Source organism: Podarcis vaucheri (genome assembly GCF_965113315.1).
Source record: "Podarcis vaucheri genome assembly, chromosome: 1".
NCBI lineage: Eukaryota > Metazoa > Chordata > Lepidosauria > Squamata > Lacertidae > Podarcis > Podarcis vaucheri.
The window spans coordinates 28,747,204-28,767,033 of record NC_138759.1 but is presented as its reverse complement, the minus strand read 5'-3'; the positions used below and the strand labels follow the sequence as shown (position 1 = coordinate 28,767,033).

General features: G+C 43.8%; 1 protein-coding gene across 1 annotated transcript in view; it reads left to right on the top strand.

The window, feature by feature from the left end:
- The window catches only part of TSHR (thyroid stimulating hormone receptor), a 58,236-nt gene that overhangs the window by 32,608 nt on the left and 5,798 nt on the right, over positions 1 to 19,830 (top strand). The window contains exons 9-10 of the mRNA XM_082234584.1: positions 3,106 to 3,183; positions 19,405 to 19,593. Of these exons, the coding sequence (XP_082090710.1) occupies positions 3,106 to 3,183; positions 19,405 to 19,593 (267 nt within the window). The remainder of the gene's footprint in view (positions 1 to 3,105; positions 3,184 to 19,404; positions 19,594 to 19,830) is intronic.

Here is a 19,830-nt window from a genome sequence, read left to right as displayed (position 1 = left end):
ACATAGTTCCAGGTTCAGAAGGACCACTTGTGGAGCTCCAGAAAAGGAGCAGAGAGAAATTGCATTTCAATACTTGTGGATATGACCACAGAGCCACAAGTGTCTGGGGGTTTTTTCGGGGAGCGGCATTGGTCATTAGGTTATTGGTTTTGTGTAGCTTGATGGCCCAGATAGAGATTGCTGGAGAGGCAGGCAGGGATTAATGGAGAGGTGGTTCAAGGATAGAGCTGTATGTGCCCCATGATTTGCCCTGTACCGCCTCCTAAGCTATATTGCAGCCTTAAATAATTTTGTAGTATGCTGCCCCATGAAGGTTCAACTGGCAGTATACGGTAGTTGGCTTCTGTAAATGGGATTGGAAGGGGGCACCATCTTGTCCTTTATCCCAGACCTCAAAATGCCTCGAGTCAGCTTTATAAGGAAATTCAAAATATCTGAACAGCTACATCAAATAAATAGTTGACATGGACACCAAGCTCTTTTTGGCCATTTTGAGCACTGATATGACCCCAGTGATGCCCGGTCACCATTTACATATATCACTGAAGAAAAAGGTGTTGAGAAAAGAATAACAGAATGTTCTTTCTGGCATGGAGTTAGGCGGGGTTGGTTGGCTGGCATCCATCTGTCTCGGGAGACGGTGGAGGAATGAGCCTTTGGGGATGAAACCAAACTCTTGGAGGGTTGCAGAGCCTGCTGTGGCTGTAGATATGTTTTGTTGCAGATGGGGCAGATGAAGGCATCTGGTTGTGCTGATGCAGAAGCACCATGGTGTTGCTTTTCTCTGCACTCCTCTCAGTGGTCATTCTTCCTCTGGTCACTGCTGGGGATACACAACTGTGGATACACAACCTGTCTGTCTGTTTGTCTCCAGGCACTGTGGTTATCCGTAGGGGATTCCTGCACCGCAGGGTTGATGTTGCCAGCCTTCATGTCACCTTTGTAAAGCAGAGGTGGTCTGCCAACAAAACCATTGTGAAAGATGTGGGCAGCTCCTAAGTAACAATGCTTCTCCAAAACCAATTCAGTTTGAACTTCTAACCCTCATAGAAAAAGGCTTTTATCATAGAAGGCTTTTTTAAGCCAGTCAATCCCCGTAGAATAATAACATTAATAAATTCCTCGGATCAAAGAAACGAAACAAGGTCAGAGCCTTTTCAGAATATGTGTAAGATTTAGAAAGGCAGATAGACAGGATATTCTGTCTACCATTCAGATCTTTCCCACCCCCCGATTTATTTTTGTACCTCCTTATGTGTTGCTTGTGCTATAGGTAACTAGACAAAAGAGGCCAAGCTTGTGCGCACATGAACATATGCTTGCTTGCACAGACATAAGACTGTCTGCGCAGACCATCTTCCAAATCTTTACTCATAAATGTCCCTCCCTGCTGTAAATAGAAAGGTGAACTCCCCCCACAGGCAGCACAAACAAGGGCCAAACTAGACAGTCCCTTAAACGTCTGTATGCCTTTTAGCATATTTTGTCTTACTTTCTTTATTAATCACCTTTAACATTTATTAAAATAAGTTCTCTAGATGTTGTACCAACAAAAACATAACAATAAAATGAGTTAGCAAGAAAAATCCTTTTGGATACTATTAAAAGAAAAGATTTAAGCAACTGAAACCCATTAACATCAGGAAATCCTACATTCTGGCTCTTAGATGTTGAAGTTGGCAGCTGTCATTGCAGCCCCTCCTTGCTAAGGCATTGTTATGAACATGTCGTTGGTTTGAAAGTCTGTGTTGCCTTCTTGGTACAACCAGATAGCTAGGTTTCAATTTTCCAACCAAGTCCTAAATATCAGAGAAAAGACTTGTAAAAACAACAACAACAATTATTCATCTTCCATTGATTTTTAGTATTCAAGGCAGAAGAGTCTTCCCATACTTCATTCTAGCACACCAAACTTCCCATCCATATGTCAGTTGTCTAATGTTTTTTGTTTAATGTTTTTAATTTGCAAGGGCTGTTTGTTCGTTTGCTTGTGTGTGTGTTTTAAAAAAAACCAGCACCACATTTAATCTTTCTAAGGTGCTTAGTAACTTCAGGCACACTCCAGTTTTTGTATTGTTGGAAATTTTAAAATCCATAAAGCCACAGAAAAAAGCAATGCCGCTGCAACTTTATATATGAAGAACTTTGGGTGCTTCCAGATAGAGTCCAGATTTTCTTAACATATTGTTGCCCTTATCTACATTGACTCCTCCCCCCCCCAATTCTCATCTCTTTCCTTAATCACGATAAGAAGCACCCACGCCCCTGCCGTTCTACTAAAAATGCGAACATTTCTTGCACATTGTACACACATTATGATGCACGTTATTATATTATATGCAGTTTTCCTAAGCGCTCAATACAAGTGGAACTAATTTTTATGGTTGATCAGGGATCTCATAATCCTGTTCACTGGTGTCCATTGCCATGCCATTTCTACATATCAAAAAGAGAGCCACAAGTTTCTCACCTTGACTGACAGATTAGACATTCAATATTGCTGGAGATTATACATTCCTTTTATTTCTGCAGCACTGGGAGGACTGGGGCATCTGGATGCTTTGCTTGCTTCCCTGGGTTGCTGTTTCTTGAGATAGCTCAGGTCACTGGTTCCTTGAATATTAGAATCAACGCCTATTGAAGACATTGCTCTTTCAATATGATTTTTCTAGTCTGAATATTTTCTGGAATTTTTTTTTAATAAGGTTTTTATTGTTTTAACACTTGTTTGCCACCCTGGGCTGCTTTGGGAGGAAGGGAAATGAACATTCTGTCTGTATCAGAATTTTAGCTTGCTGGATGGAACAATCTCCCCTCCCCTCCTTCTGACCACTGTTCTGGGAGTTATCCTGACACGCACACCACAACCAATTTTGGGGGGCAAAGTGGGGTAGCTGCTGGTGAGGCTCCTTAGGGAAATCCTGTCCATAGGCTTCAGTGGATGTTCTGGTAGGAGCCCCTTGATGAAGAAAGTGGGCCTGATATTCAGCAAAAACTGACCTAGCTTCCCAGTCTGACTTTCTTACTTTTTACTATTCCCATACAATTAACTCTGTTAAAATATAAGCTATCAGCTAATTATTGGTGCTATCTTTCCCCTTGCAGGTATCTGAATAAGAACAAATATCTGAGAGTTATTGATGAAGATGCTTTTTTGGGTGTGCAGAGCGGTCCAAGCCTACTGTGAGTAAGAGCAAGGAGAGATACCTTGAAATTATAGCATTGTTATTTAATGGTACTCTAAGCATCCTCTGATGGTTGTTTCACATAATGTGTCTTTTGTGCCAAGGGCACTTCACAGCCAAAGGAACAAGCACAGCAGATAGTTAACTCTTGATTGTCAAAGATAACACTCAACAATCGCTTCTACAGCTCTGGATACTCTTGCGCAACAATCTATTCCCTGGTCTGCACTCAATGGAGCAGTTGCTGCACCAGGGGACCGCTTCTGCTCCAGCAGTTTATGTACTTCCTCCAACGAGCTTCGCCCATGCAAGCAGAGGCTATGCCCGGCATAGGAGTTTCCTCTGCTCATCCCTTTTCAATCCCCTCCTGGTTCTGGGAGACAGTAGTGCAGGAGAAGATGGGGAAGCACCTGGCCCTTCACTTGCCTGACTTGCCTCTTTTCCTCTTATTCCAACTCATCCTGTGCTCCACCCTCCATCTTTGACGCTTCCCCTGCCTACAATTCTTGCCTCCTGGCTGGTACAGTTCCACACAAATCACTGGTCTCGTCTCCCATGTCAGACTTCATCCCTCCTTCCCCTGCTGCGCACTCGTCAGCTTCCCAACAGTCCCTGACATTTCGCTAGTGATGATAGTGCCAAACTCATGAGCCAGCCTGCCTGTTCTAATCTGAGGCTGTACTTTGTGCCCTACTGACACTGAAAGTTGGTTTAGCTGGAATATGGTACAGAATATAGCCTTTTTGGTTTTGACCCTGCTTTGTATAACTGCTTGCCTCAAGAAGCCTGGTGGTTGTTGTTGTTGTTGTAGTTGTTGTTGTTGTTATTATTAAAATGCATATACCGCCCTATACCCATAGATCTCAGCTGTTCACAACATAAAAGCACAATATAAAAAGCACATAATAAAAACAAGAACAGAGGCTACCCAATCATCCACCTTTCCACAGCGCATCCCTCTGTTGTCTTTTTGATGCTCCGTTAAGACTTTTCTTTTCACCAAGCTTTTGGTCAGATAGCGTTGTAATCAGGTAAGCCCTACCTGTAGTGTTTTATATCCCGCCCCCCAAAAGAGGGGCTTGACCCCTTACATGTATTTGTCAGGTTCTCAGCTGCAGTCAGAGGTAACTGGCCCACACTCCAGGCATTCGGCTTGAGATCCTTGTTGACCTCCCCGTCTGCGTCTTCCGGCAGGATACAGGCAAGGTCACCAATCGGCGATCCCACTCAGCGTGAGAGGGACACACCTCTCCCCCTCCTCCCTGCTTCCCTCAGGGAGGGGTAAAGAGACAGACAGAAATCTATTTACATGTCTTTATTCCTGTCATTCCAGCAGCACAGAGAAACGTGTCTGCACTCTCCAGACTCCTACAGTAGTGTAAGAAACTCCACCCCTGTACTTCCAGTACAGGTCAGATGACACTCTGAGCTAACATCCGGTGCTCAGTACAATGAATAGACTGCCCCTTTGTTCCAATAGTACAGTCCCAGACATCAACATCCTGTTTTGCATTCCAGACACCTGCAGCTGGCTTTCACATTGCTGCTTTTTCCTGACAGTATTCCCAGTGTTCACACACAAATAATCAGTGGGTCCCAATCATCCCTAACCATTGGCCAACCTGAATAGGGTTGATGGGAGTTGGAGTCCAAAAAGCACACCCCTGTTATAGAAGATGTGAAACCAGTGTTTGCCTTGATAAGGGCAGACTTGCACACTTCGAGAGCTGCCTTCTAAACAGTTGTCCCAGAGGCTGTGTGTTAACGCAAGTTCATGGGAACACGGGAAGTGGCCTTTTACCAAGTCAGACTGGTATCCCACCAAGGTGAGTATCGTCTGGCTGTCAGTGGCTGTCCAGGATTTCAAACAGGGGACATTCCCAGCCCTACCAGGAGGTGCTGGGAATTTAACCTGGGATCTCCTGCATTCAAAACAGTTGCTCTGCTAGTGACCTGTGGGCCTTACGCCACCCCTCTTTCTGTAGCTGAGGCAAGTGCCATTGATTACGTTGCTGTGTTTTTCGGTCACTGCGCTGCATCCTCAGATATAAGCAAGAAATGCAGCAGAAGGGACCTAGTCAACAGTTCTCTTCCAGCCTCAGAGGAATGATTACGCACTTGCTGCTCTTCGCATAATGAGATCTTGGCTAGGATTCAGAGGCCCAATCGGCATAATCTACCAACTGTGTCAGCCAGCACAGCTGCCTAAGTTCCAAACAAAAGAGCTCAAGTTCTGGACAAGTTGAGCAAAAACAAAATGAGGTTCATTATTTGATCACCTTTTCTAGCATGCACTGCTCCAAATTCAACCGAAATATTAAGTCTTTGGGCACAAGGGAAACATTTCATCCAATGTTAAAAATAAACGGAGAGAGTTTGGAGTTAGCGATTTGCCAACTTCTGAGCCTTCCCTTCCCTGAGGAGGCTTCGCTTTCATTCTGAGGTTGGCTGTGAGAAATATGGAAAAACAAGGTATAATGAGTATCACAGACCTATTCTGACCCACGGACCCTTTCTGCTAATCAGATCATGACATATTTAATAGGATTAAAGGCATTTATTTTAAACAGTCTTACTCTATCTTTGCTGTATATCTTGCTGTGTTAAAATCACTTTACTGTATATTTTGCTGTATTCAAACCTCCTGGTTTAAGATCAGACCTAAATCTGTCTCAGGTCAGCTCATGTTCCACAAAGCTGGGAAAACACAATCTAAGGCCTTAGTGGACAGGCTCTGTGATAAGCAATGATGTTGTGCAGTGTCACACATTGTGTTTGTTTACCACTTGTTCTCCATGTTTCCATACTTTGGCTTGGCCTTTTGGACCCAAATCCAAATGGGGAGGAGAGAGGGTAGAATTTTGATCTCACTGCCCGCCACACTGCCATTTGCGCTCTCCCTTGCTATGGTGGCAAAGGAACAGGCCTCTTTTGCTGCCAAAATACCGTATTTTTTGCTCTATAAGACTCACTTTTTCCCTCCTAAAAAGTAAGGGGAAATGTGTGTGCGCCTTATGGAGCGAATGCAGGCTGCGCAGCTATCCCAGAAGCCAGAACAGCAAGAGGGGTTGCTGCTTTCACTGCACAGTGATCCCTCTTGCTGTTCTGGCTTCTGAGATTCAGCATATATTTTTTTCTTGTTTTCCTCCTCCAAAAACTAGGTGCGTCTTGTGGTCTGGTGCGTCTTATAGAGCGAAAAATACGGTAATTTTCCCCCAGGAAACTGGACGGTGAGAGGACCCTGAGTCAACCACCAGGCATCTTGTTGGGTTCACCAAGCAGAAAGTTAGCTGTAGACACTTTCCACTCAGTCGATTCCAATGGCCTCTCCTCTGTGTTCCCAGGCCTTGTGTCTATGCACTTCCCTCTGCTGCTAAGGATATGTCTGGGCCAGTTTTAGGGATTTGGGGAAGAAGGCGCAGAGTGAGTTATTCTGACCCCCTGCTATTTTCAGCAAGGATCCGAGGTCCCGACTTTCAGTGGGAATACACTTTCCCTCATTTTGGTCCTGAGGATGGTTGCACAAGGACACCCCATCTGGCTTAACATAAGAAGTGATCAGTGGTGGTAGGGTGGAAGGCAGGGAGACCAACAGACTGAGGTTGGTGGGGCCATGCCCCATTTGCCCAAATGAACCAGCCTCCACTGGGAGACATAAGATGAAGTCTGTACTGCTCTTCAGTGTCATTCATAAACTGACCTACTGAACCTGTCTGAGGGACCAGCACTCAATACAAGATGTGTTTGCCATGCAGCACTTTCCAGGACCAATCCCTGATCTGGAAAACAACTTTAGGTAACAGGGTGGGAAAGTATAATTCATCTTAACATGTTGGGGTGTTATCTTCTTCGTTGGCATTGATTAAATACGTGCTGCTTAGTAGTTAATTTTCAGTTATATGTTCATTATCTATTTTATGGCTTTTAAAAAAAAGAAAAGAAAAAAGGTCAGTGCAGTGCGGGTGCTGGTGATTGTTTTGCAGGTGGCTGGTGTTCCTAAAGCATCTTTCAAAGCTCTTTTCCAAAGCAGCAACATGTAATTGTTTTCAGGTGTTGTTGGCCGAAATAGGGAATGCTGCAATGAATTCGTTTCTAGCATCCAATACATTGAGATCATAGATAGGCATTTATGAAAATATATTCATACCAAAATGGTTTCTTGACAATCTGCTTTGTGTTACTAAGTTGCTTCAGCACCAACTAGATTGGCTTTTGCAAGGAAAACACAGAGTACCAAACTTCAAAATATGAAAGCTGGCAAAACTTTAAATGTGCAGTCCATTTGAAATCCTTTTTTCCCCCATGTTTGGCATTGAGAACGAAAGCAAACAGCCGTTCGTGGTCATGGTTATTATACTTTATTATGTTTCCTTCATATAAGTGTTAGGGGGCTGCAGCAATCACAAAGCGTTCCTACCAGAGGGTTGGGGGACCTCTGACATTGGAGGGTCTGAGATAAGCTTAAGTCCTTCTTTGAGGCATCTCATGGGCATCTGACTGGTCATTGCGAGTCTAGGATGCTGGACTAGGTGGGTTTTAGGCCTGATCTAGCAGGCTCTTTTAGGTACTTGCCGTGTTTTTCCATGTATAAGATGCCCCCATGTATAAGAGGACCCCTAGTTTTTTGAAGCCAGCATTAAGAAATCAATATTTTAAACATCAAACAGAACAACTTTGAGCTTTTTTGGAGATGGGGAGGAGGTCACACGAGCTTTTTTGATGGAAGTTGGCCAAAGTTGTTGAACTTTGTAAGGGTTAGGGTTGCCATATTTCAAGAGCCCAAGCCCAGGCCTAGGCTGCCAGAGCACAGACTCGGACCTGAGCCTGAACCCCTGTGCATTCACTATCTGTGTTTAAGTCGACCCTCAATTTTTGACTTTAAAAAAATTAGCAAAAAAACCATTGTCTTATACACAGAAAAATATAGTCTATCCCATGGGTAGGCAAACTAAGGCCCGGGGGCCGGATCTGGCCCAATCGCCTTCTAAATCCACCCCGCGGACGTTCCAGGAATCAGTGTGTTTTTACAGGAGTAGAATGTGTCCTATAATTTAAAATGCATCTCTGGGTTATTTGTGGGGCCTGCCTGGTGTTTTTACATGAGTAGAATGTGTGCTTTTATTTAAAATGCATCTCGGAGTTATTTGTGGGGCATAGGAATTCGTTCATATTTTTTTTCAAAATATAGTCTGGCCCCCCCACAAGGTCTGAGGGACAGTGGACTGGCCCCCTGCTGAAAAAGTATGCTGACCCCTGGTCTATCCAAAGTCCTGCCTGGCATCAGGAAACAGCGTAGCAAGGTGGGAGGAATGCAATTTCTGTCCTCATTTTTTCCCCTTTCTGGATTTTAATTTCTGTATGTATGTATATTTCCCCTCAACTAATGAGTCCCTGCAGCTGCTCAGAGTGGCTGGGGCAACCCAGTCAGATGGGCAGAGTACAATTGTTGTTGTAGCAGAAGCCCTGGAATGATCACCTTAGCATGAATTCCTCCCGCAGTATTTACCCTATACATGGATTTTTACAAAACCTTCATGCATCTTCAAAGAGGCATTACCACTTTCTCAAACACAATGTAAGCACTGCATCGTTGTAAGTTCTGTTAATTTATTGTTATTTGATAAAAGTTCCTGAAATACACTAGATGCTATACAAAAGTAATACAAAGTTAAAATGAGCATGCCCTGCCCAAAGTCTGAGCTCACAATCTAAAACACACACACACACACACACACACACACACACACAGAATAAGTGAAGAAACTGCATTGGCTGCTTCCCAATGGGGATCTTATATCACAAACGCTCAGATCCAAATTTTCTGTGTGTGCTTTTGGCAATATTAACACACATTTCCATTTTTCCATCCACACCACTGGATGAAGTTTGATAGGATACAAAATAAAAAAATAAACAGGCAAACTAGGACATGCAAAAGAGCGCAGACGTGTGTTTTACTTACTGCATGTGCATCAAAATGTCAGCAACAATATATTACTGATATTTTATTTGGAGTGTTACATTTATGCTATGTTGTAGTGGATTGTAGTTTTTATATATTTCACTGCTTGTGTCTCCTAAGATTGCCCTAAGAAAATGTTTACCTTTAAATATAGTGTAACCCCCCATGGATGGAGTTCTACCCCACTGGAGAAAGGTCAGAACCATTGCTCCCAACTCTCTGGGGCAGCTTTTATAGGGTGCAGGAATGGAAATGGGGACTCAACCAAAGTCACCTCCCTCATGATCTTTTATGGGATCGACTTCCTTCCATAAACAGGAGGGCATATTTGAATCCAAGTCAGACGCTGTATGTAGCAAAATTGAGCGTAGTATGTTAGGGAATAGTGAAAGGACAAAAACAAAATTATAAAAATTACATCACCAAGTTATGTAGGGCATCAGTTGCTTAAATAAGTAGATTCAATAACACAGTAGAAGAGTTCAGAGATTATTTAATAAGGCACATTGTTTTTATACTGGCTGAACTTCAGAATTTGTGAAAATTGTTACGGCCAAGGTTGTGCAAGAAAAATAAAAATAATGTAAACCAGATGAAAACTCTGTGACAAAAAAGGGGGAATTGAATTCTAATCTGTTTTATTAAACCTAAGTCTTTATAAATTTGAGTTTGAGTTTGATGTTTGTTTCTCCTTAATTATATAGTCACATGTGATTGTTCTTTTTAAACTTACAATCAGTTTTATTTACTTTTACTTTCTTCACATCCAGAAATCCTTCTTGGGTTTTCTTGGTTTCCCCCCATGAAGATTATCTTTTTGGGCTGTGATCCTTTACACACTTACTTGTGAATAAGTCCCATTGAACTCACTGGGGCTTACTTCTGAGTAAACTTGTATAGGATTTCACTGTCAATGTACTCTAAATCTATACAGATAAGAGAGAGAGAGAGAGATTATATTTTTGTTTACCAGTAAGAACTCTAATTAAATCACCCATCAGTAATCATGGTTCACATAATTCAAATGCTGCTACCTTCTAGAGCATTATGACTGCCAGAACGTACTATATCAAACAGATATTAACCAAATAACTTTGAGGGGGCACAACCAAGTGCCCCAACGCAGGTGGGCAAGGAGTGAGTGCATATGCAGGGGCAGATCTAAAGGTAAAGGGACCCCTGACCATTGGGTCCAGTCGTGACCGACTCTGGGGTTGCGGCGCTCATCTCACTTTATTGGCTGAGGGAGCTGGCGTACAGCTTCCGGGTCATGTGGCCAGCATGACTAAGCCACTTCTGGCAAACCAGAGCAGCGCACAGAAACACCGTTTACCTTCCCGCCGGAGTGGTACCTATTTATCTACTTGCACTTTGACGTGCTTTCAAACTGCTAGGTTGGCAGGAATGGGCAGATCTACTACGGAATTAATGAAGTTTAAGTTTCATGGCCCCCAATCCAGGAGGAGCCCCAGAAGCAAATTCAGTTCACACATTGCTTGAAAATTTTGAGTCTCATAGACCCACTTTGAGTGGCATACCTCAAATTGATTAATTATTTGTTGTATACATTTCAACAATCCCAAAGTTTGTCGGTCAGTAGCACAGATGTTGTAAAGATATGCTGATCTGTCACGGAACAACCCCACTGAAGAAGATAACAGTGGCTACCCAGCTCTCATTGTGGGCTGCGAAGGGACCCCCATGACCATTCAAACTTCAAGGCCCCCAAAATGTAGGTCTGCTGCTGACCCAATGTTTCCAAAAGAAATGCCTGCATGCGGGGGGGGGGGGCGTGTATATAATGAAAGCTAAAACGCTAGAAGTTGTACCCGCTCACATTCCACCATCATGAAATCATGGAATTGAAAAGGAATTTCTGAAGTCCCATATTGAATTCTGCTTGACACCTGGCATCCCTGGAGCCAGCCTTGCAGCCTTTGTAAAAGATACTTGAGAAAGCATCCTTTTTAATATTACATCACCTGGTTTGCTCATCTGATTAATCCTAGCAGGGTTATTCTTTTACTGGCTCTTGTATGAAAGCACCTTAAGAAAAGTGACTTGAGAACTTTGGGTCCTTCTGAACCCTGAAGAATCTTGCAGTGGTATTAGTTAAGTAGAGTTCTGTTACAGAGCTTCCAAAAGGCACTCCACACTGGATTTCGCAGGATATTAATGTCATATTATCGAGTAGCTTTTAGTATGTTGCCATAATGACATGGAGCATTTACTCCATAGCTGGCTCACACACCAATATAAGTAACGCCTGTAGAGAGGAACTGTGCCATTCAGGTGAGTTACACAGTTGCTTCCCACACTGGCAAGTCCCCAAAAGTGATGGAGATGGCATGAGACAGAACCTCATCATATACCTGACAGAGGCCACATTCAGTTAAAGCACTGTGATACCACTTCAGACAGTCCATGGCTCCCCACAAGAATTCTTGGAGCTGTAGTTTCCCTCCCAGAGTGCAAGGCTTCTAAGGCACATCTTAAGGCCAAGGCAGGCTGATATGAGAGCAGGTGGTTCTTTATCCAATATCATTTAGGGCTCTTAAGGTCCAAACTTTCACTTGCAACTGAAACAGGAGACAAATGGGTAAGTAGTGAAGGTGGAACGAGATCAGAGTTACACATTCCCCTGTCAGAGGCTGTCTTCTTTCATTTCTTCTTTGGCGATCAGTCATAGCTGAGTAAGATTGTCTTCCATGAACACAGTCTTAGCAGTGAGTCCGTACGTGACTGTGGAGGCCAATTCTGGATCCACACATTCTTCCACCGTGGGGAACATAGGTTTCCAGGAGGGATTTGATCATGGTGAGGGTTTGCCAAATGTGCCTTCCTCTTAGCTTGCTCGGCCTGAAGTGAGATGAGCACTGCACCCCATTCTCGCCTTTGACTGGACTTAACCGTCCAGGGGTCCTTTACCTTTGCCAGAGGCAGTATGCCTCTGCATACCAGTTGCTGGAAATCTCAGGTGAGGAGAGTGCTGTTGTGCTTGTCGTGTATTCCACGCGGCGTTTTCAGCGAAACACTAAGAGTTCCAGGTTTTTCAGTGCAGTAATTTTAATGTGAGCTATATACAGGCATTTACAAAAGAAACAGTCCATACAGAGTACTTACAAACGAATACTCTCCACCACAGCACCACCACACTACAGCACAACCACCACACCCCCTGTTAAACAGGCTTTCCTTTTTAAAACAGGTGATAGCCAATTACACTAATCACACTCCTGCTGAGTCACTCTGACCCAGCAGAGTATTGCATCATCCTGTTGAAGCCTGCAGACTTATCCAGTATCCTACGAATCCCAACAGTGCTCAGGTCCTACATTCAAGCTTCCCATAGGTATCTGGTTGGGAACATGGTGCTGGACCAAATGAGCTATTGGCCTGAACTAGTAGGTTCTTCTTAACTTTCGTACGGATGCCATAGACATTATCAGTCCTTCAGGTGTGACTTCCTCTGTGCAGGGAATAAATATTACCTGTGCTTTGTGCTGTGGCTAGCATATTTTTGATCCTAAATCACTAATTAACCTGGGTATCCAGAGGGCTACAAAAGCCCGGGTTTAGCAAGCACTAATCATAGATGAAGGGAAAGCTTGAGAGCCATATGTTTTCATCATTCTTCACCCAAGTGAAATCAGGGGCGGACTTTGGAAATCTTTCGTAATATGGCACCCCTGTGCAAGGCCAAAATTTGGTGCCCCCAAATGGATCTTCTCAGTTTTGTGCCCCTTTGACTCACCGCGCTGTGCAGGAAAACCGCCTGCACTGCCCTAAATCCAGGACTGGCGCAATATCATTGTGAAGAATATGAAAGGACTGGAGGTAAATTGGGTCGTGCCCTATGGTATTACCCATTCTGTGAATGCTCAGATATCCAAGACAAGAATGTAGTTTCTGTATAGTGGAGCTTTTAGAAACATCTCACAGCAACATCGCAAATAAGTGGTGCTAGACTGCTAACTTACTCAGAGATGTGACCTTTTTGTCTAAGTAACCTGTGGAGAAGTTGAGTCCAATTTCTTCTATGGACACTTGTGTGAAGTGCTGGCAAATTGGAATGACGAGCACCATTCTTGAACTGCATTTGTGGTCATTGCATTATTGGGAGTTGCATACATCTCTTGTGGTGGCTAATGGCTTGGCCTCTGTATTCCCCCACCCTTAGATGCTCTCCATCTTTGTAAGTGATTTTACACCAAGTTGGTTATGGTACTTTAATGCACAATTTTTCAAGACATGTTTTTTCAAGACATACTTTAGTTCATTGGCAAGAAAACCTTTCAGCATTAAATCAAGAAGCACTTTGAAGGAAATTTTATTTTGGTATAATGTTCCTCAGACCACCCCAAAGGTTAGATCCCCACCCCCATAACCAGGTCACAAAAGGGACACAGTGAGCACTGAACGCGGTATACATTTGGACTACTTTTTAAGTCTATTGGTGAGCTATTGATTTTTAACTGTATATCTTTCCCCATGCAAATTGTGTGTGTCTTTATGGGTATTTCAAAAACAAATGAAATAAACTGGCTCATTAAAGCCAACAAACTAAGCCTGATGGGGGCGGTTGAAGGAGTTGGGTATGTTTAATCTGGGAAAGAGGAGTCTGAGAATAGATATGATAGCCCTCTTCAAATATCTAAAGGGTTCTTATGTGGAAGATGGTGCAAGCTCACTTCCTTCTGTCCCAGAGGGATTTTCCCAAATAAATGGCTTCAAGTTACAAGGAAGGAGATTCCTACTAAACATCCGGAATGACTTTCTGACAGTAAGAGCTGTTTGTCAGAGGAATGGACTTCCTTCATTGGACGTTTTTAAGCAGAAGTTGGGTGGCCATCTGTCATGGATGCTTCAGTTCAGAGTCCTGCACTGCAGGGGATTGGACTAGATGACCCTTGGGATACCGTCCAACTCTGCAGTTCTATGATTCTATAAAAATGGAATTCTACTGAGCAAAGCGTTGAAAGTGCTTCATGTACACTGCTGCAGAAAGAGAAAAGAGGGGATGAGTTAATAAATTACTGACGGTAAATTTGCTTTTTATGTCAACTGTATTACTTTTATTGTTGTTAGCCGCTCTGAGCCCAGCTTCGGCTGGGGAGGGCGGAATATAAATAACATTTATTATTATTATTATTATTATTATTATTATTATTATTATTATTATTATAGTCCAGGTTTCAAAAAAACCAAAACACTTTCAGTGAAAACTTTGACAAATATTTCTTCTCTATCCCCCCTCACCCACACCCAAGTAGCATTTTTCTAACTAGCACACTGAAGTAAGAGATCCAATGGTCATAGAATCATAGAATCATAGAGTTGAAAGAGACCACAAGGGCCATCGAGTCCAACCCCCTGCCAAGCAGGAAACACCATCAGAGCACTCCTGACATATGGTTGTCAAGCCTCTGCTTAAAGACCTCCAAAGTAGGAGACTCCACCACACTCCTTGGCAGCAAATTCCACTGTCGAACAGCTCTTACTGTCAGGAAGTTCTTCCTAATGTTTAGGTGGAATCTTCTTTCTTGTAGTTTGGATCCATTGCTCCGTGTCCGCTTCTCCGGAGCAACAGAAAACAACCTTTCTCCCTCCTCTATGTGACATCCTTTTATATATTTGAACATGGCTATCATATCACCCCTTAACCTCCTCTTCTCCAGGCTAAACATGCCCAGCTCCCTTAGCCGTTCCTCATAAGGCATCGTTTCCAGGCCTTTGACCATTTTGGTTGCCCTCCTCTGGACACGTTCCAGTTTGTCAGTGTCCTTCTTGAATTGTGGTGCCCAGAACTGGACACAGTACTCCAGGTGTGGTCTGACCAGAGCAGAATACAGTGGCACTATTACTTCCCTTGATCTAGATGCTATACTCCTATTGATGCAGCCCAGAATTGCATTGGCTTTTTTAGCTGCCGCGTCACACTGTTGGCTCATGTCAAGTTTGTGGTCAACCAAGACTCCTAGATCCTTTTCACATGTACTGCTCTCAAGCCAGGTGTCACCCATCTTGTATTTGTGCCTCTCATTTTTTTTGCCCAAGTGCAATACTTTACATTTCTCCCTGTTAAAATTCATCTTGTTTATTTTTGCCCAGTTCTCTAATCTGTCAAGGTCGTTTTGAAGTGTGATCCTGTCCTCTGGGGTGTTAGCCACCCCTCCCAGTTTGGTGTCATCTGCAAATTTGATCAGGATGCCCTTGAGTCCATCATCCAAGTCGTTGATAAAGATGTTGAATAAGACCGGGCCCGAGACAGAACCCTGTGGCACCCCACTAGTCACTCTTCTCCAGGATGAAGAGGAACCATTGATGAGCACCCTTTGGGTTCGGTCAGTCAGCCAGTTACAAATCCACTGAGTGGTAGCATAGTCAAGACCGCATTTTACCAGCTTCTTTACAAGAATATCATGGGGCACCTTGTCAAATGCCTTGCTGAAATCAAGGTAGGATACATCCACTGTGTTCCCTTCATCTACCAGGCTTGTAATTCTGTCAAAAAACGAGATCAGGTTAGTCTGACATGACTTATTTTTCAGAAATCCATGCTGACTTTTGGTGAGCACAGCATTCCTTTCCAGGTGCTCACAGACTGTTTGCTTAATGATCTGCTCCAGAATCTTCCCTGGTATTGATGTCAGACTGACTGGGCGGTAATTATTTGGGTCCTCTCTTTTCCCCTTTTTGAAAATAGGGACAACATTTGCCCTCCTCCAGTCTGCCGGGACTTCGCCTGTTCTCCAGGAATTCTCAAAGATGACTGCCAGTGGTTCTGAGATCACATCTGCCAGTTCTTTTAATACTCTTGGATGCAGTTCATCTGGCCCTGGAAACTTGAATACATCTAAACTAGCCAAATATTCTTGTACTATCTCCTTAGTTATTCTGGGCTGTGTTTCCTTTGCTGAATCATTTGCTCCAAATTCTTCAGGTCGGGCATTGTTTTCTTTATCGGAGAAGACTGAGGCAAAGAAGGCATTGAGTAGTTCAGCCCTTTCTGTGTCCCCTGTTTGCATTTCACCATCTTCTCCTCTGAGTGACCCCATTGTTTCTTTGTTCTTCCTTTTGCTACGAACATACCCATAAAAGCCTTTTTTGTTGCTTTTAACCTCTCTAGCAAGCCTGAGTTCATTCTGTGCTTTAGCTTTTCTGACTTTGTGTCTACACGTGCTGGCTATTTGTTTGAATTCCTCTTTGGTGGTTTCCCCCCTTTTCCATTTTTTGTACACATCCTTTTTTAATCTTAATTCAGTTAAAAGTTCTTTAGATAGCCACCCTGGCTTCTTTAGGCACCTTCCATGTTTCCGTCTCATTGGTATTGCCTGACGTTGTGCTTGTAGTATCTCCCTCTTAACAAACTCCCAGCCATCATGAACTCCCTTTCCTTTTAGTATTGTTGTCCATGGGATCTCACCCAGCACTTCCCTAAGTTTTATGAAGTCGGCTTTCTTAAAGTCAAGAAATTGAGTCCTAGTATGCTTGGCTGCTCCTTTCCGCTGTATAGTAAACTTCAGAAGAGCATGATCACTCGCGCCTAATGATCCTTCCACTTCTACCCCACTAACCAGGTCATCAACATTGGTTGTTTTTGTTGCTAGGAGAACATATAATGCTTACTTATACTAAGGGAAAGGGAAAGGACCCCTGGACAGTTAAGCTCAGTCAAAAGGGACTCTGGGGTTGCGGCGCTCATCTCACTTTCAGGCCGAGGGAGCCAGCGTTTGTCCACAGACAGCTTCTGGATCATGCGACCAGCATGACTAAACCACTTCTGGCGCAACAGGACACAGTGATGGAAGCCAGAGTAGAAGCCGTTTACCTTCCCACTCCAGCGGTACCTATTTATCTACTTGCACTGGTATGCTTTTGAACTGCTCGGTTGACAGGAGCTGGGACAGAGCGATGGGAGTTCACCCCGTTGCAGGGATTCAAACCGCCAACCTTCTGATCAGCAAGCAGTGCCACCCATGTCCCCTTACTTATACCAAGCCCTTTTAGCTCAGTATTGTATACACTAACTGGCAGCAGCTTTCCAGGATTTCAGACCAGAATTCTCTCCCAGCCCTACTTGGAGATGGCCGGGATTTGAACCTGGGACTTTCTGCATGCAAAGCAGATGCACGTCCCTGAGCCATGACCCCTCCTCAAGAATGCTTAGATTTCAAGACTCAGGCAGACATCAGAGGGGAAATTATATTGGGTAGCAACAGGGATACAGACTGTGATAATTACATTAAATTCACAAAGCAGTGTGAATTTGGCCTTCATAAGCTAACCAGCACCTGCAATGAGTTAAAATAAAACCCTTTGTGTTGACACAAGTCCCAAGTACAGGAGTTGAACTTAACGATGCTGCAATTCTGTAGCTTTAGTTTAGAGTCTCCCCTTGAAGGTCCTTTGTTCAAGAATGACCATGTTATGGTCAGCAACAGAGTGGGAAATTCTCTTTCAGACTGGGGTCCTGAGGCAAATGCTTGACCAATGTGAGAGGCAGCTACTGACAGTTTGAATGAATGAAGGCCCCATCTGCACAATACTTTTAAAAGAGTATCATCCCAAATTAAACCAGTCATGGCTTCCCCTCCAAGAATCTGGGAGACCATAGTTCTTTAAGAGTGCTGAGAGTTGCTGGGAGACTGTGGGTTAAACCACAGAGCCTAGGACTTGCCGATCAGAAGGTCGGTGGTTCGAATCCCCGCGACGGGGTGAGCTCCCGTTGCTTGGTCCCTGCTCCTGCCAACCTAGCAGTTCGAAAGCACATCAAAGTGCAAGTAGATAAATAGGTACCACTCCAGCAGGAAGGTAAATGGCATTTCTGTGCACTGCTCTGGTTTGCCAGAAGTAGCTTAGTCATGCTGGCCACATGACCCGGAAGCTGTACGCCGGCTCCCTCTGCCAATAAAGCGAGATGAGCGCCGCAACCCCAGAGTCGGCCACGACTGGACCTAATGGTCAGGGGTCCCTTTACCTTATATTTTCCAGAGTAGTTTCACAGTCAAACCCTCTTCCCTGGAAACTCTGGGAATTGTAGCTCTCGAGGGAGAGAAGGGGCCTACTCATAATTCTCAGCACCCTTAACAAGCCATAGTTCCCAGGATGTCTATGGGGAAGCCATGCCTAAAGTTGTTTGATGCTGCTTTAAATATCTAGTGTAGATGGAGCCAGAGAGAGAGGTGAACATTGGGGACAGTCATTAGGAGTTTTGCAGCACATTGTCATCAATATGTTGATGGCGTTATAAGAATTCCTAGGTCTCAAATATAAATTAAATGTTCATAAATGTACAAGGTAAACACATACATAAGTATACAAACCATGGTCTGAAATAGTACAGGAGAGCAATCCTGAAGCCATTTTGACTCTCCTAAATAAACCTCAGATATTTCTCTCCAAGGAGAGAGGAAATGGGAAAACCTCCCCATTGTCTTCTTTGCTCTCAAATCCTGTTTTAAGGGCTTATTTGTGTATGAATAGGGTGAGCCTGTAACCTGGAATCAGGAACTAAAGTATTAACCATCACAAAAGAATGGCCAGGCTGCCCAGGTAATTCAATCAGTGACCATTATCAGGTATCCTGGCAGACAGGCTTTCTGCTGTAGACCACCTCCTGTGATGTATGTATGATGTTTTAGTGGGGTGGTCTTGGGCTGCAGGGTGGGCAATTTCAAAAGTCTATATAATGTGCACCATTGTTCAGGGTTCCCCTCCCACCTGCATGTGGTGAGTGGGGACCCTGTTGCAACAGTTTAATAAAAATCAGGCTTACTAGCCGCTTTGCTTCTCAGTATACCCTGGTTGGCCTCTGTTACTTTCTCCTACCAGTAGGAAACCCACTTAAGGACTCTATATGGGCTCTTGGATACCCCATAAGGGAAAGGGAGCAGTTTTTTATTATAACAGTTGCACATAAATCTATTTGTCTCTAATATCTGAATCAGGAGAGGCTGTGCAAGGCCTGGATGAGGGCCTGAATGCAGTGGCGGACTGGATGAGGGCCGATAAACTGAGTCTGAATGGTGGGAAGATGGAGGTTTTATGGGTAGGTGGTGGACCCTGTCCGCAAAATAGAACAATTGCTTGTTTTGGATGGAGTTGCATTCCCACTCAAAGATCCGGTACATAGATCAGGTGCCCTCTGTGTTTCATTTTGACTGTGGATTTTTCTGCCATCCATGAGTTAAGAAGCACGTAAAGAAAATATGATCTAATATATTACCCCTCATTCTTCTCTATGCATATCCTCAGCGATGTCTCCCAGACAGGTATCACCACTCTTCCAGCAAGAGGACTGGAAAACCTTAAAGAACTGATGGCTAAAAATACCTGGGCCCTAAAGAAATTCCCCCCTATACAGACTTTTCCTTATCTTGCTAATGCTGAGCTGTCATACCAAAGTCACTGCTGTGCTTTCAAGAACTGGAAGAAAGCCAAGGGGTAAGTCTTAACAATTTAAATTAAATTCCAAAACCATCTGGGGCCACGGTGTCTCCTTTCTCATAAACATGCCCAGCAACTGAGATAATTTTCCAAGGTCCATCTTCAGCTGTGCCCCACTTTCATAAGGCAGGTGACTTCTAGAGAAAGGGCCTTTTCTGGGGTGGCACCCAAACTCTGGAATTCCTTCTCCAAAGGACTTTGCACTCTGCTGATCATCATTTAGGTGCCAGGCCA